Consider the following 21,174-nt stretch of genomic DNA (forward strand, 5'->3'; position numbering starts at 1 on the left):
TTTTCTGGGAGAAATTAACGCCTCATGGGGTTAATTATGTGGTTCAGATTTTAGTTTGAAACAAAACTCTACCAAAAACTACTAAGTTCCAGATGATCAGAAACCGCCTCTCACTTATTTTGTCTTCAGGTCAGGACCAGTCCGACAGCCTGCTGGAGTTCACCGTCAGGGATTTATCCGAGTTGAGCTGCGGGAAGAGCGTCAACACCGTGGAGCTGGAGATCCAGGAAGCCTTTCTGCGCTTCATGGCGGCCATTTTAAAGGGCTACCGTTCCTTTCTGCGACCCATAACCCAGGCGCCGTCTGAGAAAGCCACAGACGCCAGCTCACTCTTTGACCTCCAAGGTATGGAAAACAAGCGGAACACGGTCGCACGCTGGGTTTTATTTATGTGGACCCACGTGTCCAGAAGTCCTTGGGAGTGTGACCCATCACAGCCTTTCAACTCTTTTTTTTTTTTTTTTTGTAGTTTATTTTCGTAAAATTTTGACTTTTTTTTTTGTAGAATATAACTTTTCTCTTAATATTTTTTATCACTATACTGTAATTTTTTCCAACTATTTCATCTTTTTTTTAAATTTTAATATTTTGGCATTATTCTTGTGACATTCCATCTAATTTTCAAAAAATTGCTACTTTTTTAATATTTGATATTTTAACTTCACGCTTTTAAAAATGATATTTATTATTATTATTTTTATTGTTATTTTTCCTCAATATATTAGTCTTGTAAAATTATGACTTTTTCCTTTTTTTTCCAACTATCATATCTTTTTTTTTTAATGTTGTTCTTGTAATTATGATGTTATTACTATAATATTTTTTTCAACTATTTCATCTTTTTTTTATTTTAATATTTTGGCATTATTCTTGTGGCATTCCATCTAATTTTCAAAAAATTGCTACTTTTTTAATATTACTTTGATATCTTAACTTCAGGCTTTTAAAAATGATATTTATTATTATTATTTTTATTGTTATTTTTCCTCAATATGATATTAGTCTTGTAAAATTATGACTTTTTCCTGTTTTTTTCCAACTATCATATCTTTTTTTTAAATGTTGTTCTTGTAATTATGATGTTATTACTATAATATTTTTTTCAACTATTTCATCTTTTTTTAATTTTAATATTTTGGCATTATTCTTGTGACATTCCATCTAAATTTCAAAAATTGCTACTTTTTAAAATATTACTTTGATATCTTAACTTCACGCTTTTAAAAATGATATTTATTATTATTATTTTTATTGTTATTTTTCCTAAATATGATATTAGTCTTGTAAAATTATAACTTTTTCCTGGTTTATTTTTTTGCAACTATTTCATCTTTTTTTTTTTTAAAAAAAACATTGTTCTCGTAATTATGATGTTATTACTATAATATTTTGGCATCATTCTTGTGACATTCCATGTAATTTTCAAAAATTTGCTACTTTTTTAATATTACTTTGATTTTTTTAACTTCACGCTTTTAAAAATGATATTTATTATTATTATTATTTTTGTTATTTTTATTGTTATTTTTCCTCAATATGATATTAGTCTTGTAAAATTATAACTTTTTCACGGTTTATTTTTTTTTCAACTATTTCATCTTTTTTTTTAAATATTGTTCTCGTAATTATGATGTTATTACTATAATATTTTGGCATCATTCTTGTGACATTCCATCTGATTTTCAAAAAATTGCTACTTTTTTTAATATTACTTTGATTTTTTTTTAACTTCACGCTTTTAAAAATGATATTTATTATGATTATTTTTGTTATTTTTATTGTTATTTTTCCTCAATATGATATTAGTCTTGTAAAATTATAACTTTTTCCTGGTTTATTTTTTTTCCAACTATTTCATCTTTTTTTTTGTTTTTGAGTCTTATTAATTTTTAATTTCTCCAGGATTCTTGAAGAGCCGTGACCGCTCCCACCAGAAGTTCTACTCCCTGATGACCAAAACCCAGATGTTCATCCATTTTATCGAGGAGTGCTCCTTTGTTAGCGACAAAGACGCTAGTCTGGCCTTCTTTGACGACTGTGTGGAAAAGGTGAGTTTCATCATAATAATAATAATAATAATAATTAATAATAATAACAGGGGCGGCACGGCGGTTTAGTGGTTAGCGCGCAGACCTCACAGCTAGGAGACCAGGGTTCAATTCCACCTTCGGCCATCTCTGTGTGGAGTTTGCATGTTCTCCCCGTGCATGTGTGGGTTTTCTCCGGGTACTCCGGTATCCTCCCACATTCCAAAAACATGCTAGGTTAATTAGCGACTCCAAATTGTCCATAGGTATGAATGTGAGTGTGAATGGTTGTTTGTCTATATGTGCCCTGTGATTGGCTGACCACCAGTTGATCTGATAAATCTTAAGTAAATTTGATCAATGGTCCTCCTGCCTTATAGACAAACTGAATAAATGGAAGGCTGCACGAGTGGTTAGTGCGTAAGTCTCACAGCTAGGAGACCAGGGTTCAATTCCACCTTCGGCCATCTCTGTGTGGAGTTTGCATGTTCTCCCCGTGCATGCGTGGGTTTTCTCCGGGTACTCCGGTTTCCTCCCACATTCCAAAAAAAACATGCTAGGTTAATTAGCGACTCCAAATTGTCCATAGGTATGAATGTGAGTGTGAATGGTTGTTTGTCTATATGTGCCCTGTGATTGGCTGGCCACCAGTCCAGGGTGTACCCCGCCTCTCGCCCCAAGACAGCTGGGATAGGCTCCAGCACCCCTCGCGACCCTTGTGAGGAGAAACGGTAGAAAATGAATGTATGAATAATAAGAAATATACAAACAAGTACCAATATGAGTTTGGAAAAAAAACAACTATTATTCCCATCATGGGCTGCACGGTGTTGAGTGGTTAGCGTGCAGACTTCACAGCTAGGAGACGCGGGTTCAATTCCACCTTCGGCCATCTCTTTGTGGAGTTTGCATGTTTCTCCGGGTACTCAGATTTCCTCCCACAGTCAAAAAAAAAAACATGCTAGGTTAATTAGCGACTCCAAATTGTCCATAGGTATGAATGTGAGTGTGAATGGTTGTTTGTCTATATGTGCCCTGTGATTGGCTGGCCACCAGTCCAGGGTGTACCCCGCCTCTCGCCTGAAGACAGCTGGGATAGGCTCCAGCATACCCCTGCGACCCTCGTGAGGAAAAAGCAGTAGAAAATGAATGAATGAATAATAATAATAATAATAATAATAATAATAATAATAAAAACAGTTTTTTGGGGGGTATCAAAGATGCTTAATAAAAATGTCCGAATCTATAACTTCTACATGCTGCTATCGACTACTGACTATAGCGGAGGGTGTACCCTGCCTTTGCGCTTGAACTTAGCTGGGATAGGCTCCAGCTCACCTTTGACCCTAATGAAAACAAGCCGTATAGAAAAGGAAGCATGGACATAAAACACTAAAATATAAAGTCCAAGGAGATTTACAGTGAAAGTATCGGGACTTAGGAGTTAGTTAGGAGTTAGTTAGGCGTCTGCATTAATTAAACAATTTCAAAATATGTTATTATTTTGCAACAGCTCGACCGATGATACTAATATACGCTACATAATGCTACATATGCTACATCTTTGTCCTGAATATTGTCTTTTCTCGTCCCTTCTACCTTTTTATTTGTGAGCAGTTGTACTGCTCGGAGCGGAGCGCTGACAAAGGGAGCAAGGTATGTTTGTTTTTTACTTCTTGTTTACCGTTTTCTTTGTCTAGTAATTGGCGTCCATGATTAATTGTGTCATGCAAACGACAACAAAAGACATTAACGTCAGGTAGAAGCTTTAAAATCAGGGGTCTCAAACTCAATTTACCTGGGGGCCACTGGAGCTAGGGTCTGGGCGAGGCTGGGCCGCATCAGGTTTTCCAAAAAAAAAAAAAAAAACGCATTTATTAAAAACAGAAAAATGAAAAAACTTTGCTTTAAAATAAAATTTAGCCAAAAACTTACCACTTCCACACGGATAGGGAGGATAACTATTAACAGTTATTTAACCTTTAACATGAACATTATTTACAACATATTGCGCAACTGCAGGGTCTTGAGACACATGCTAACTCGCAAACTAGAGCGCTAGCCACCTAAACGGTAGCCTTCAAGTTATTTCCTTTCAACTTAAATAGCCAAAAAACTTACCACTTCCACACGGATAGGGAGGATAACTATTAACAGTTATTTAACCTTTAACATGAACATTATTTACAACGTATTGCGCAACTGCAGGGTTCTTGAGACACATGCTAACTCGCAAACTAGAGAGCTAGCGACCTAAACGGTAGCCTCCAAGTTATTTCCTTTCAACTTAAATCGCCAAAAACTTACCACTTCCACACGGATAGGGAGGATAACTATTAACAGTTATTTAACCTTTAACATGAACATTATTTACAACATATTGCGCAACTGCAGGGTCTTGAGACACATGCTAACTCTCAAACTAGAGAGCTAGCCACCTAAACGGTAGCCTCCGAGTTATTTCCTTTCAACTTAAATAGCCAAAAACTTACCACTTCCACACGGATAGGGAGGATAACTATTAACAGTTATTTAACCTTTAACATGAACATTATTTACAACATATTGCACAACTGCAGGGTCTTGAGACACATGCTAACTCGCAAACTAGAGCGCTAGCCACCTAAACGGTAGCCTTCAAGTTATTTCCTTTAAACTTAAATAGCCAAAAACTTACCACTTCCACACGGATAGGGAGGATAACTATTAACAGTTATTTAACCTTTAACATGAACATTATTTACAACATATTGCGCAACTGCAGGGTCTTGAGACACATGCTAACTCGCAAACTAGAGCGCTAGCGACCTAAACGGTAGCCTTCAAGTTATTTCCTTTCAACTTAAATAGCCAAAAACTTACCACTTCCACACGGATAGTTAGGATAACTATTAACAGTTATTTAACCTTTAACATGAACGTTATTTACAACGTATTGCGCAACTGCAGGGTCTTGAGACACATGCTAACTCGCAAACTAGAGAGCTAGCGACCTAAACGGTAGCCTTCAAGTTATTTTCTTTAAACTTAAATAGCCAAAAACTTACCACTTCCACACGGATAGTGAGGATAACTATTAACAGTTATTTAACCTTTAACATGAACATTATTTACAACGTATTGCGCAACTGCAGGGTCTTGAGACACATGCTAACTCGCAAACTAGAGCGCTAGCGACCTAAACGGTAGCCTTCAAGTCATTTCCTTTCACCTTAAATTGCCAAAAACTTACCACTTCCACACGGATAGTGAGGATAACTATTAACAGTTATTTAACCTTTAACATGAACATTATTTACAACGTATTGCGCAACTGCAGGGTCTTGAGACACATGCTAACTCGCAAACTAGAGAGCTAGCGACCTAAACGGTAGCCTCCAAGTTATTTCCTTTAAACTTAAATCGCCAAAAACTTACCACTTCCACACGGATAGTGAGGATAACTATTAACAGTTATTTAACCTTTAACATGAACATTATTTACAACGTATTGCGCAACTGCAGGGTCTTGAGACACATGCTAACTCGCAAACTAGAGAGCTAGCGACCTAAACGGTAGCCTCCAAGTTATTTCCTTTAAACTTAAATAGCCCAAAACTTACCACTTCCACACGGATAGGGAGGATAACTATTAACAGTTATTTAACCTTTAACATGAACATGAATCAAACGTAATAATTTTTTTCTGGGTACATGATACCATACAGCATCCATATCAAACATTAAACTTTCATATCAAGGCAGGGGCCTCAAACTAGTGTCCTGCGGGCCACATTTGGCCCGCTTGCAAATTTGTGAGTTTTTGGGCATGTTAAGGGCCTCAAAATTGCCTTCCAATTGGGAGAATAATAATAATAATAATAATAACATTACGATTACAATATGGCCACCTTTATATTCCTATTATTTACACCACATCGCAACACTACAGGGAGACAGCGCAAGATAACTGCTAGCTAGCAAGCCAGTGAGCTCAACAGTCAGCCTCAAATTCATTTCTCCTGAACTTACAAAACTAACAACTTACCACTTCCACACGGGACGTGAGAACTTTCACGCAGTGTTAAGGTAATGTAATGTAAGGTATATCATCGTTGACACTCCTCTGCAGCTAGATGGCGATAGAACAGATGAGGCCAGGTTGATCGAGACGGATGAACCCCATCGTAGCGAGCACACGGTCTTCATCACACCGCCAGAGCTGCCCCCCCTGCCTGAGGGCGAAGCGCATCCCTTACGCTACAGGTAAAACAAAACTAACAAAAAATCGAGAGAACTAAATATTATGTGAATATATAGAATATTTTAGAATTTAAGATAAGACCCAGAAGTACTAGTGGTAGGGTTTTCAATCGTGTGTGAAAACACTTTTTTTTTTTTTTTTTTTATACAAAAAAATTTTTTTTTTTAGTTTATTTTGTAAAATTTTACTTTTTTTTCCAACTATTTCATGTTTTTTTTAAAATGTTGTTCTCGTAATTATGATGTTATTACTATAATATTTTGGCATTATTCTTGTGACATTCCATCTAATTTTCAAAAAATTGCCACTTTTTTTAATATTACTTTGATATTTTAACTTCACGCTTTTAAAAATGATATTTATTATTATTATTTTTGTTATTTTTCCTGTAAAATTATTACCTTTTCCTGGTTTATTTTTTTCCAACTATTTCATCTTTTTTTTTTAAATGTTGTTCTCGTAATTATGATGTTATTACTATAATATTTTGGCATTATTCTTGTGACATTCCATGTAATTAAAAAAAAATGCTACTTTTTTTAATATTACTTTGATATTTTAACTTCACGCTTTTAAAAATATTTATTATTATTTTTATTGTTATTTTTCCTCAATATGATATTAGTCTTGTAAAATTATGACTTTTTCCTGGTTTACTTTTTTCCAACTATTTCATCTTTTTTTAAAAATGTTGTTCTCATAATTATGATGTTATTAATATAATATTTTGGCATTATTCTTGTGACATTCCATCTAAATTTCAAAAAATTGCTACTTTTTTAACATTTGATATTTTAACTTCACGCTTTTAAAAATGATATTTATTATTATTATTTTTGTTATTTTTATTGTTATTTTTAGTGTTATTTTTTAGTCTTGTAAAATTATGACTTTTTCCTGGTTTATTTTTTCCCATTTAATTATTTAATTGTTTTTTTTTATGTTCTTGTAATTATGACATTATTACTATAATATTTTTGCATTATTCTTGTGACATAGCTTATTCCAAAAATTGCAACTTTTTTAAATATTTTTTTTATATTTTAAAATGATGATTTTAAAAATGAGGTTATTTTTCCTCATAATATGATGACATTAGTCTTGTAAAATTATGACTTTTTCCAGGTTAGTTTATTACTTTTTTTCTTAACATTTTGACTTTATTGCTGTAAAATTGCTTCTGATTTGTCAATTTTTGCTGTTTTTTTTTTTTTTTTTTTTTTTTTTTTTTTAGTTTTCTTATCGAATTCCATTTTTTAATAAATACACCGATGTCAATTTAACATCCACAAAACGAATATGGCCCCCGGGACGCACTTTGACACTCATGATGTCGTGTCAGGATAAGCATTAGGAATTAATGGGATCCATTATTATTATAGGATATTAGAAGTGACCATGATTCTCTTCGTCCATCAGCTATGATGGCTTCCCGGTGTTAAGTCTGGACTTGTTTGACCCAGTGGAGGGGCTTCCAACCCCTTCCGCTCGCCTCGCCGCCAGGCACAGCTGCCCCACCAGCCCGGCGCCCATGTTTAGGCGTAGCAAGCAGGTGAACGAATGAAAACGAATCGCTAAATAAAACAAACTAACTCTATTCTCATTTCCAAATAACTTCTCTGCACCCAAAACGTGATGTCCACAGGAGATTAAATCGGCCCAGAAAATCGCCAAGAAGTACTCCTCCATCCCCCAGCTGTGGTCCATGTGCCTGCTCCGCCATTGTTACGGCCTGTGGTTTATCTGTCTGCCGGCGTACGTGAAGGTTTGCCATTCCAAGGTACGAGCCCTCCGGACCGCCTACGATGTCCTCCGCAAGATGCAGGCCAAGAAGCTGCAGCCACCCGATGAGGTTATTTTTTTACACCCAGCAAATAATCATTCATTTATTTTCATAATACCGCATTTTACCGACTATAAGTCACACTTTCTTTTTCTCCCTAATTATGCAATTTTGGCCTTATGCGAATTATACTCCGGAGCGACTTATGTATGTTTTTTTCTACCTAATTATGCATTTTTGGCCTTGTGCGACTTGTCCTCCGGAGCGACTTATAGTCCAGAAAATACGTAGTAAAAAATAAATTACCCGCAAAAAATGCGACTTATACTCCAGCGCGACTTATGTATGTTTTTTTCTACCTAATTATGCATTTTTGGACTTGTGCGACTTATACTCGAGTGTGACTTATGTATGTTTTTTTTCTACCTAATTATGCATTTTTGGCCTTGTGCAACTTATACTCCAGTGCGACTTATGTATGTTTTTTTTCTACCTAATTATGCATTTTTGGCCTTGTGCGACTTATGTATGCTTTTGTCTACCTAATTATGCATTTTTGGCCTTGTGCGACTTATGTATGTTTTTTCTACCTAATTATGCATTTTTGGCCTTGTGCGGCTTATGCTCCAGTGCGACTTAAAGTCCGGAAAGTACGGTAGTTAAAGATAAATTACCCGCAAAAAATGGGACTTATACTCCGGTGTGACTTATGTATGTTTTTTCTACTTAATTATGCATTTTTGGCCTTGTGCGAATTATGCTCCAGTGCGACTTATAGTCCGGAAAATACGGTAGTTAAAAATAAATTACCCGCAAAAAATGCGACTTATACTCCAGTGCGACTTATGTATGTTTTTTTTTTTCCTCCCTAATTATGCATTTTTGGCCTTGTGCGACTTATACTCCGGAGCGACTTATGTATGTTTTTTTTTCTACCTAATTATATTATAGTCCATAAAATATGGTCCTGTTTAAAATTGACCATTCCACCATATGATTGCCTCATATTTTCATATTTTCATATACGTAGGTGTGCTACAGAGTGCTGATGCAGCTTTGTGGACAATACGGTCAGCCGGTCCTTGCGGTCCGTGTCCTCTTTGAGATGAAGAAAGCTGGAGTCCACCCCAATGCCATCACATATGGCTACTACAATAAGGTACACATGCAGTACGCACTAACAAATTCTAGTATATTAGAAAGTATTCCAGAGCAAAAAGCATCCTGTTTAAAGTGCTCTTGACGCCCCCCCTCCCCCCCCAAAAAAAGTCTTGAAAAGAATACAAGTGAAATGAATAAGGATGCTCCCATCAAGGTATTATGCCACCGATACCAATGATCCATGAGTAAACACCTAGTGAAAAGCCGCCATTTTGTCTGTGACGTCACAATAACACTATTATTATTATTATTATTATTATTATATAATATTATTATTATTATTCTCCCAAAAGGAAGGCAATTTTGAAGCCCTTAACATGCCCAAAAACTCACCAAATTTGCAAATTTTTCAGTCCGGTTTTATTCATATTAATTATAATATTAATATAAATATTATTATAATATTAATATAAATGTTATTATGTTATTATGTTATAATGTTATTATTATTATATTGTATAATTATATTATGTATTATTTTTATTATTATTATCTATCTTTAAATTAATAATTACTTTTGTTCAGGTAGTTCCTTTTTAAGATTATTATTTTTATTATTATTAATAATAATAAGGAAAAAGCGGTAGTGAATGAATGAATGAATGAATGAATGAATAATAATATATTATTATTATTAAGTAAAAATCAGTATCTTAAAAAGGAACTACCTGAATAAAAGTAATTATTAATTTAAAGACAGATAATAATATTATATAATAATATTATTATTATTATATTATATATTATATTCTATAATAATAATATTATTATTATATAATAATATTATATTCTATAATAATAATATTATTATTATATAATATTATTATTATTATATTATATAATATTATATTCTATAATAATATTATTATTATGAATATTATCTGTCTTTAAATTAATAATTACTTTTATTCAGGTAGTTCCTTTTTAAGATACTGATTTTTACTTAATAATATATTATTATTATTATTATTATTATTTAATAATAATAATAATAATAATAATAATAATAATAATAATAATAATAATAATAATAATAATATATTAATAATGATAATATGTTTATATTAATATTATAATTAATATTAATAAAACCGGAGTCGATGCAAACTCCACACAGAGATGCCCGAGGGTAGAATGGAAGCTGTGATGCCTGCGTGCTAACGCCTCAGTAGCATAACAATACAAACAAATAACAGTTAAAAGTTTAAGTAACTGTCTTTTTGTCTCCCTTCCTTTCCACTTGAAGGCAGTGCTGGAGAGCACCTGGCCGACCAGCACCAGAGGAGGATACTTTCTGTGGATGAAGCTGAGGAACGTGCTTTTGGGTGTGGCTCAGTTTAAACGCTCACTACGGAAACATGGCCCTGTCACTCAGAGCCTGCTGTCAGGTGACCGGCGCTTAGAAATACTTGTTGATGATTATTCTTTTTTTAATGGAACTGAAAAAATAATGTTGTTTCCGTTTTTTATTTTATTTTTTATTTTTTATTTTTAGATGGCAGTGACCTGGACGCTGTTAGCCACGGTAGCCTGGATAGCACTGCCGACACGCACCCGAATGAGCAGGGCAGGGCCGCCGATATCACTGACGATGGATCCAGCACAGGTACACTCCTCACTGTCATTATAAGACCGCACGGTGCGTTCAGGGACACTCGGAACAATCTTTCTCATCAGTTTATGCGAAGCCTAAGTTTATGAAAACCACAAATAACTCTCAATGCGTACAATAGTACAAAAGTACAATTGGCTAGCGACGCACTTCCGGTTATTTTCACAAAAATAATAAACAAATATATATTAAAAAAATAAAACAATAATAAATAAATAAAACACCCATATTTTTCTCATACACAAAAAAAAAAAAAAAAAACACAGTGATAAAATCACTGCTTTTACTTTGAAAAGAAGAAGCGAACCAACTCACAATATATCCTACTTGACACCGCCGTTTGGAACAGCGTACGTCAGGGGGTGGGCAAACTGCGGCCCCGGGGGCCACATGCGGCCCGCCAAGTGTGTGAATCCGGCCCGCCGGTTGCTTTCTAAGTATTTCAACTTTTAACATAAAAAAAAACTAGCGACATGACTTGCAAGTCGGATGTCTTATTTAGTAAAAAAATAAAATAAAAAAAACAAAACGAAGAACGAAGGAAAAACTGGCAATACGGAGTTATTCCAACAAGGGAAAAAAGATCGGTATCACGTGATGTTGATGTTTACGTTTTACTGGGCATGCCTCATTGACTATTCTGCTTGATTATAGCGCCGCATGTAGACAAGAGATTGGAATATTCCTTTCCATGGATACTATTGTTTTCGGAAAAGGTCATTCGGAAAGATAGGAAAAACTCCTCATGTAAACATGGCGACTGTAATGATCATTATATAATGTTGCTACAGTAAACCTCGGATATATCGGATTCAATTGTTCCCAAAAAGAAAAAGTAATAAAATTCTAAAAAAGTAATAAAATTAAAAAAAATAATAAAATAAAATTAATAAAATTAATAAAATTATGTCTTTATAATGAATACATTATTTATACAGTAAACCTCGGATATATCGGATTCAATTGTTCCCAAAAAGAAAAAGTAATAAAATTCTAAAAAAGTAATAAAATTAAAAAAAAATAATAAAATTAATAAAATTAATAAAATTAATAAAATTAATAAAATTATGTCTTTATAATGAATACATTATTTATACAGTAAACCTCGGATATATCGGATTCAATTGTTCCCAAAAAGAAAAAGTAATAAAATTCTAAAAAAGTAATAAAATTAAAAAAAAAAATAAATAAAATTAATAAAATTAATAAAATTAATAAAATTAATAAAATTAATAAAATTATGTCTTTATAATGAATACATTATTTATACAGTAAACCTCGGATATATCGGATTCAATTGTTCCCAAAAAGAAAAAGTAATAAAATTCTAAAAAAGTAATAAAATTAAAAAAAAATAATAAAATTAATAAAATTAATAAAATTAATAAAATTAATAAAATTATGTCTTTATAATGAATACATTATTTATACAGTAAACCTCGGATATATCGGATTCAATTGTTCCCAAAAAGAAAAAGTAATAAAATTCTAAAAAAGTAATAAAATTAAAAAAAAAAATAAATAAAATTAATAAAATTAATAAAATTAATAAAATTAATAAAATTAATAAAATTAATAAAATTAATAAAATTATGTCTTTATAATGAATACATTATTTATACAGTAAACCTCGGATATATCGGATTCAATTGTTCCCAAAAAGAAAAAGTAATAAAATTCTAAAAAAGTAATAAAATTAAAAAAATTAATAAAATAAAATTAATAAAATTAATAAAATTAATAAAATTAATAAAATTATGTCTTTATAATGAATACATTATTTATACAGTAAACCTCGGATATATCGGATTCAATTGTTCCCACTGGTTTTGTCCGATATAAGCGAAATCCGATATATGCGTATACCGGAAAATGTCCGTTTTTTACGCATATATGGGATTTATATCCGGTATATGCGTAAATGGGATTTTATCCGTTATAAAAAGGCACTTCCTTGACTATGTTTCCAATGTACCTGGACGCGCAGGCAACGCTGCAAACGCTGCAAATGACGTCGTATAGCGGCCTGTCACGATTTCTGGCGAATCGGAGCGCCACGATGTGGCCATCCGATATATGCCAGGGAAATTTCATGGAAATGCATCGGAACGGGACTGGAGATTTTGTCCGAAATAGGCGAAATCCGTTATAAAAAAATCCGATATATGCAATGAATTTTTATTGGAAATGCATTACAGAAAAATCGGTTCTTTTTTATCTGTCCGTTGTGAGCGAATTTCCGATATATCCGAGTCCGATATATCCGAGGTTTACTGTATTTGCCATTTTTTTTCCTCCAGGACATCAGTCAGATTTGGGTTACAATTCCCTGTCCAAAGAGGAAGTTATCAGAGGCAACACCGGCGCTAAGGAAACTCTCCGTGAGATGGATAAAGGGGAGAGTGACTGCAGCTCTTGTGAGTATCAGTTAATATTTTTGCATCATTTATATGGACGTATATATTTATATACAGTAAACCTCGGATATATCGGACTCGGATATATCAGAAATATCGGGAAAAAAAAAAGAAGCGATTTTTCTGTCATGCATTTCCAATAAAAATTCATTGCATATATCGGATTTTTTTATAACGGATTTCGCCTATTTCGGACAAAATCTCCAGTCCCGTTCCGATGCATTTCCATGAAATTTCCCTGGCATATATCGGATGGCCGCATCGTGGCGCTCCGATTTGCCGAATCGTGACCGAATCGCTATACGACGTCATTTGCAGCGTTTGCAGCGTTGCCTGCGCGTCCAGGTACATTGGAAACATAGTCAAGGAAGTGCCTTTTTATAACGGATAAAATCCCATTTACGCATATACCGGATATAAATCCCATATATGCTTAAAAAACGGACATTTTCCGGTATACGCATATAACGGATTTCGCTTATATCGGACAAAACCAGTGGGAACAATTGAATCCGATATATCCGAGGTTTACTGTATATATTGTTTTCTCTGTAGTATCGGAAACGGAGAGCATCAAGGGAAGTAAAGACCGTCTCCCTCAGCTGGACACGGAGGTCGGGTCTTCCTTGCGCCCCCCCGGCATCGTGTGCAGCCGTTTTCCATCTGACGATTCCAACTGTACAGCTAAGACATCTGCAAGCACAGGTAAAACCAAAATTCGGTGCCGCCCGCCGCATTATGAATTATCCTTACTGGCCTTTTTTTTTTTGCAGTACATTTAGCGAGTGAAGATTGGCACCCTTTCAATGTCTACGCTGTCTATTTGTCTATTGTATTTGCGTTCTGCTGTTAGCAAACAGCATGATTTTAGTTTTATTTAAGTTCAAGGACAATCTACTATTATCATTATCATTATTTTTAGTGTGACCATTTCTTCTCTGATTTTTCCAATGATTTTGTTTGTACTCCCTCCGGAACAAAACGCAGTGGTATCATCCGCAAATAATACCAGCTTTAAGTCTTTCGTAACTTTGGTGATATCATTGATATCATCGATATCATGATCGATTTCTATCAAAGGCTTTTGTCATCCACAAATGCCGTAATACCGCCGTCCTTTTGCGGGTAATTTATTTTACAAACTACTTGACCAAAACAGACTTTACATCCTATTGGAAGGCTAATATGCTATATGCTAACACAATGGTTATTCAGTTACACAAAAAAATAAACATGACCAGAAAAGGTGTCCAGTGTTTATGTAACATAAATATTTTTTTTGCAGTTTTTTTTTTCTGCTGTTACCAAACAACATGATTTTAGTTTTATTTAAGTTCAAGGTTATTTAGTGTGACCTTTCTAATGATTTCGCCTGTACTCCCTCCGGAACAAAACGCAGTGGTATCATCCGCAAATAATACCAGCTTTAAGTATTTTGTAACTTTGGAGATATTGATGTTACAAGTTGAACAGTTTTGGCCCCGGTATTGACCCCTGGGGAACTCCGCATGTAATATATTAACTTGCAGATGTGTATTCTCCGAGTTTTTACGTATTGCTTCCTGTTAGCTAAGTAGCTTTTGACCCAGTTTCGAACTAAACATCTTATTTTGTACTTTTCTAATTCAGTTATTAGGATGTCATGATTGATTGATTGATTGATTGATTGATTGTAGGTTTTTATCAGATCCATAAAATTGGCGTAATACTGCCGTTCCTTTTCAGACCACGTCGCCGGTCTCCTCTTCACTTCCTCGCTGGAAGAGATCGGTGAAGTCCAAGCCAATATCCTGCTCAGGAAACACAAAAGTACCGTGGAAGAAGTCGTCGACAGCGTCGGAAGCGACTCAACGTTGGATTGGCGGACCAGCGGTGACGAAGTCGTCGGCGGCGGCGGCACTGCTGTTCTCGGTCTGGGTTTGAACCAAGGGGAAACCGATCCAGATAAAATAGCCGGACATTTCGGCGCCGATGCAAAAATTCTCCGTAATACCGACTTCGCTAAGCGAAAGAGGCCTCGGTCGCTGGTTCTGGATGGGTTTCAGGAGACGTCCTCAGTTAGCATGTGTAGCAAAGATGGAGATCGGACAAAGACGAATGATTCCAGTGATGACGACGCAAACGTTATTGACGCTATTTTTGATTTGGAGGATTTGGATTCGAGTGCGAGTCCGTTGACGTCAAGAGGAACCGTATCGCGCACAGACATCGAGACCGGCAATGATCCCTTATCCTTGCTAGCAGCAGAGTCGCATTCGGTACAGCAAAAGGCGGATTCAGACCCATCGGAGACGCACGCTAGCACACCCATCGCTAAGAGGAATTTAGCAAGAGAAATCGAACTGTACATGAAGCACACGGGGAGCCCGTTGCGTCGCCGTACGCCCAGCGTGGATCTACAGGACCTCACCAGTCCGCTCCTCTTCCACCGCTCCGCGCCTCGCAGCGCCAGCTTACCCCACAGCCCCCGAATCGGAACCACGCTTGTGTCGAAGTCTCGCACCTACCACCCTCCCTCGCCTTCCCGGCCCATCCCGCAGCAACATACGTGGTCGTCGTCGTCATCGCCGCCGTGTCGCAGTGCCAGCACCACCCCCAGCCCTTGTCCCAGCCCGCTTCTCAGTCCCTACCGGGACAAGACAAGCCGCACGAGTACCGCCGGTCCTTCGCCATCCTCTTCCGCTTTTGCTCTGGATACGCTGCTAACGCCGACGCTGGATGTTTTCAAGACCAGCATGTTCTCTGCGGGGAAAGGCGTGGCAGAGAAGGCTAGTCGTTGGTACACGCGTCTATCTACGTACACCACCCCAACCAAGGTACGTGCCTTTATTGTGTACTTCGGAAAGTGTACTGTACAGATAAACGTAGTTTTCAGTCAGTTGAATACACGACCTATAATGTAACTTACATTTATTTTTCAAACTTTTCAATCAATCGTCATTTACCAAAAAAAACATACATAAGTCGCATTGGAGTATAAGTCGCACAAGGCCAAAAATGCATAATTAGGTAGAAAAAAAAACATACATAAGTCGCACAGAGCCAAAAATGCACAATTAGGTAGAAAAAAAATATACATAAGTCGCACTGGAGTATAAGTCGCACAGGGCCAAAAATGCATAATTAGGTAGAAAAAAAACCTACATAAGTCGCACCGGAGTATAAGTCGTACAAGGCCAAAAATGCATAATTAGGTAGAAAAAAACGTACATAAGTCGCACAAGGCCAAAAATGCATAATCAGGTAGAAAAAAAACATACATAAGTCGCACTGGAGTATAAGTCGCACAAGGCCAAAAATGCATAATTAGGTAGAAAAAAACGTACTTAAGTTGCACAAGGCCAAAAATGCATAATTAGGTAGAAAAAAAACATACATAAGTCGCACAAGGCCAAAAATGCATAATCAGGTATAAAAAAAACATACATAAGTCGCTCCGGAGTATAAGTCGCACAAGGCCAAAAATGCATAATTAGGTAGAAAAAAAACCTACATAAGTCGCACTGGAGTATAAGTCGCACAAGGCCAAAAATGCATAATTAGGTAGAAAAAAACATACATAAGTTGCACAAGGCCAAAAATGCATAATTAGGTTGAAAAAAACATACATAAGTCACACTGCAGTATAAGTCGCACAAGGCCAAAAATGCATAATTAGGTATAAAAAAAACCATACATAAGTCGCACTGGAATATAAGTCACACAAGGCCAAAAATGCATAATTAGGTAGAAAAAAAACATACATAAGTCGAACTGGAGTATAAGTCACACAAGGCCAAAAATGCATAATTAGGTAGAAAAAAAACGTACATAAGTCACACTGTAGTATAAGTCGCACAAGGCCAAAAATGCATAATTAGGTAGAAAAAAAACATACATAAGTCGCACAAGGCCAAAAATGCATAATTAGGTAGAAAAAAAACATACATAAGTCGCACAGGGCCAAAAATGCATAATTAGGTAGAAAAAAACGTACATAAGTCGCACAAGGCCAAAAATGCATAATCAGGTAGAAAAAAAACATACATAAGTCGCACTGGAGTATAAGTCGCACAAGGCCAAAAATGCATAATTAGGTAGAAAAAAACGTACTTAAGTTGCACAAGGCCAAAAATGCATAATTAGGTAGAAAAAAAACATACATAAGTCGCACAAGGCCAAAAATGCATAATCAGGTATAAAAAAAACATACATAAGTCGCTCCGGAGTATAAGTCGCACAAGGCCAAAAATGCATAATTAGGTAGAAAAAAAACCTACATAAGTCGCACTGGAGTATAAGTCGCACAAGGCCAAAAATGCATAATTAGGTAGAAAAAAACATACATAAGTTGCACAAGGCCAAAAATGCATAATTAGGTTGAAAAAAACATACATAAGTCACACTGCAGTATAAGTCGCACAAGGCCAAAAATGCATAATTAGGTATAAAAAAAACCATACATAAGTCGCACTGGAATATAAGTCACACAAGGCCAAAAATGCATAATTAGGTAGAAAAAAAACATACATAAGTCGAACTGGAGTATAAGTCACACAAGGCCAAAAATGCATAATTAGGTAGAAAAAAAACGTACATAAGTCACACTGTAGTATAAGTCGCACAAGGCCAAAAATGCATAATTAGGTAGAAAAAAAACATACATAAGTCGCACAAGGCCAAAAATGCATAATTAGGTAGAAAAAAAACATACATAAGTCGCACAGGGCCAAAAATGCATAATTAGGTAGAAAAAAACGTACATAAGTCGCACAAGGCCAAAAATGCATAATCAGGTAGAAAAAAAACATACATAAGTCGCACTGGAGTATAAGTCGCACAAGGCCAAAAATGCATAATTAGGTAGAAAAAAACGTACTTAAGTTGCACAAGGCCAAAAATGCATAATTAGGTAGAAAAAAAACATACATAAGTCGCACAAGGCCAAAAATGCATAATCAGGTATAAAAAAAACATACATAAGTCGCTCCGGAGTATAAGTCGCACAAGGCCAAAAATGCATAATTAGGTAGAAAAAAAACCTACATAAGTCGCACTGGAGTATAAGTCGCACAAGGCCAAAAATGCATAATTAGGTAGAAAAAAACATACATAAGTTGCACAAGGCCAAAAATGCATAATTAGGTTGAAAAAAACATACATAAGTCACACTGCAGTATAAGTCGCACAAGGCCAAAAATGCATAATTAGGTATAAAAAAAACCATACATAAGTCGCACTGGAATATAAGTCACACAAGGCCAAAAATGCATAATTAGGTAGAAAAAAAACATACATAAGTCGAACTGGAGTATAAGTCACACAAGGCCAAAAATGCATAATTAGGTAGAAAAAAAACGTACATAAGTCACACTGTAGTATAAGTCGCACAAGGCCAAAAATGCATAATTAGGTAGAAAAAAAACATACATAAGTCGCACAAGGCCAAAAATGCATAATTAGGTAGAAAAAAAACATACATAAGTCGCACAGGGCCAAAAATGCATAATTAGGTAGAAAAAAACGTACATAAGTCGCACTGGAGTATAAGTCGCACAAGGCCAAAAATGCATAATTAGGTTTGTTAATTTATTATAATTTAATTATAATTTATTAATTTATTTCATTATGTTTTTTTATGTAATTTTTATTTTTTTTTAAGGGGCCACATGTTTTCGTCATGACGACAGAGGAACAATGGCCTACCCCCTTTATTGTGACCTGAACACATCAATAGCAGAACAATCCTTACTTTTTAATTTTTATTTTTTAATTTTTTTTTTATGTTTTAATTTTTTTTTTAATTTTTTAATATATTTTATATATTTTTTGCAAACATTATGTGTGTGTTTACAACTGTGTTAATCATATAAGGTGCAAACAGTATTTCCAAACATAGATGATCATATATGCATCTCCAACTCAAACCACAAGGTGCGTTCACGGGCATCACACCGTCTTTATTATGCGTATATATGTGGTCAGAAATAAAATAAGTAGACATTCTTAAATACATTTTTAGTGTACATGTATGTACTGTCACCTTGATGTCTTCCAGCACACTCAAACGGACCGCGGTGTCGAGGATCCGGATTGCTCCTCTATCCAACATGAAGACCACCACAAGGGGTCCAAGAGCTCCACAGTCTCCCCCCAAAAGAATGACCCCCCTGGTCCCATGGGCTTTGGAAACAGTCCAAGACGCAGCCCCTTCCATAGCAGACTCAACAGTCCCACTACGGGCTCGAGCCTCAGAAGACCCTCGTCCCTGCTTCCTGGTTTGTACATTAAAAATATAATAATTTCACGTGTCAGAAATAGCCATAAATGTGGCAATATTAATAATCTTCTATAAAATCACAGCTTGTGGCCTCTCGCCTCCTGGATTCCTCCTGTCCGACAAGTCAGACCTGGGCTCCTCACGCTACACGAGCAACACCAGCATCTTCAATAACTGTGCAATGGAGGTGAGCCAATCACAGGGCACATATAGGCAAACAACCATTCACACTCACATTCATACCTATGGATTTTTTTCTGACATAGGTCAGGACTTTGACTACGTTTCATTTCAAATGAAGTGAGGTCGAGGGACAAAGAAGCAAAAAAAAAAAAAAAATTACCACTTCCACACTAAACGAGAGGATAACCTTTTGCACTCGATCTCATGTCATGCAGTGTTCGTCATAGACAATGTAAAGGGATGACTGTGGGGGGGGTACACCCTGGACTGGTGACCAGCCAATCACAGGGCACATATAGACAAACAACCATTCACACTCACATTCATACCCATGGACAATTTTGGAGTCGCTAATTAACCTAGCATGTTTTTTTTGGAATGTGGGAGGAAACCGGAGAAAACCCACGCATGCACGGGGGGAACATGCATGGAATTGAACTCGGTTCTCCTAGCTGTGAGGCCTGCGTGCTAACCACTCGTCCGCCATGCAGCCGTAAACTTTTATTTTTAAGTGAGGTCGAGGGACAAAGAAGCAAAAAAAAAAAACAAAAATTACCACTTCCACACTAAACGAGAGGATAACCTTTTGCACTCGATCTCATGTCATGCAGTGTTCGTCATAGCCAATGTAAAGGGAAGACTGTAGGGGGGGATACACCCTGGACTGGTGGCCAGCCAATCACAGGGCACATATAGACAAACAACCATTCACACTCACATTCATACCTATGGACAATTTTGGAGTCGCTAATTAGCCTAGCATGTTTTTGGAATGTGGGAGGAAACCGGAGAAAACCCATGCATGCACGGGGGAACATGCATGGAATTGAACTCGGTTCTCCTAGCTGTGAGGCCTGCGTGCTAACCACTCGTCCGCCATGCAGGCGTAAACTTTTATTTTTTTCTGACATTTTTTTGACTACGTTTCATTTCAAATGAAATGAGGTCGAGGGACCAAAAAAAATACCACTTCCACACTAAACGAGAGGATAACCTTTTGTACTCGATCTCATGTCATGCAGTGATCGTCATAGACAATGTAAAGGGACGACTGTAGGGGCGGGGTACACCCTGGACTGGTGGCCAGCCAATCACAGGGCACATATAGGCAAACAACCATTCACACTCACATTCATACCTATGGACAATTTTGGAGTCGCTAATTAACCTAGCATGTTTTTTTTGGAATGTGGGAGGAAACCGGAGAAAACCCACGCATGCACGGGGGGAACATGCATGGAATTGAACTCGGTTCTCCTAGCTGTGAGGCCTGCGTGCTAACCACTCGTCCACCATGCAGCCGTAAACTTTTATTTTTTTTGACTACGTTTCATTTCAAATGAAGTGAGGTCGAGGGACAAAGAAGAAAAAAAAAAAAAAAATACCACTTCCACACTAAACGAGAGGATAACCTTTTGCACTCGATCTCATGTCATGCAGTGTTCGTCATAACCAATGTAAAGGGACGACTGTAGGGGGGGGTACACCC

General features: G+C 36.0%; 1 protein-coding gene across 4 annotated transcripts in view; it reads left to right on the forward strand.

Moving 5' to 3' along the window:
• The window catches only part of LOC131131935 (C-myc promoter-binding protein-like), an 82,623-nt gene that overhangs the window by 34,304 nt on the left and 27,145 nt on the right, over window positions 1-21,174 (forward strand). For 3 of the 4 annotated variants that reach the window (XR_009130278.1, XM_058077005.1, XM_058077003.1), the window contains exons 12-25: window positions 130-345; window positions 1,903-2,048; window positions 3,645-3,683; window positions 6,139-6,272; window positions 7,690-7,822; window positions 7,916-8,122; window positions 9,084-9,212; window positions 10,461-10,602; window positions 10,710-10,820; window positions 13,127-13,243; window positions 13,799-13,948; window positions 14,969-16,059; window positions 19,281-19,500; window positions 19,586-19,689. Coding sequence is in view for 3 of the 4 variants with exons in the window: in XM_058077005.1 (XP_057932988.1) it covers window positions 130-345; window positions 1,903-2,048; window positions 3,645-3,683; window positions 6,139-6,272; window positions 7,690-7,822; window positions 7,916-8,122; window positions 9,084-9,212; window positions 10,461-10,602; window positions 10,710-10,820; window positions 13,127-13,243; window positions 13,799-13,948; window positions 14,969-16,059; window positions 19,281-19,500; window positions 19,586-19,689 (2,939 nt within the window). In the remaining variant the exon portion in view is untranslated. The remainder of the gene's footprint in view (window positions 1-129; window positions 346-1,902; window positions 2,049-3,644; window positions 3,684-6,138; window positions 6,273-7,689; window positions 7,823-7,915; window positions 8,123-9,083; window positions 9,213-10,460; window positions 10,603-10,709; window positions 10,821-13,126; window positions 13,244-13,798; window positions 13,949-14,968; window positions 16,060-19,280; window positions 19,501-19,585; window positions 19,690-21,174) is intronic. The other variant, XM_058077006.1, reaches the window with a different exon arrangement.

Source organism: Doryrhamphus excisus, chromosome 7, assembly GCF_030265055.1.
Source record: "Doryrhamphus excisus isolate RoL2022-K1 chromosome 7, RoL_Dexc_1.0, whole genome shotgun sequence".
Lineage (NCBI taxonomy): Eukaryota > Metazoa > Chordata > Actinopteri > Syngnathiformes > Syngnathidae > Doryrhamphus > Doryrhamphus excisus.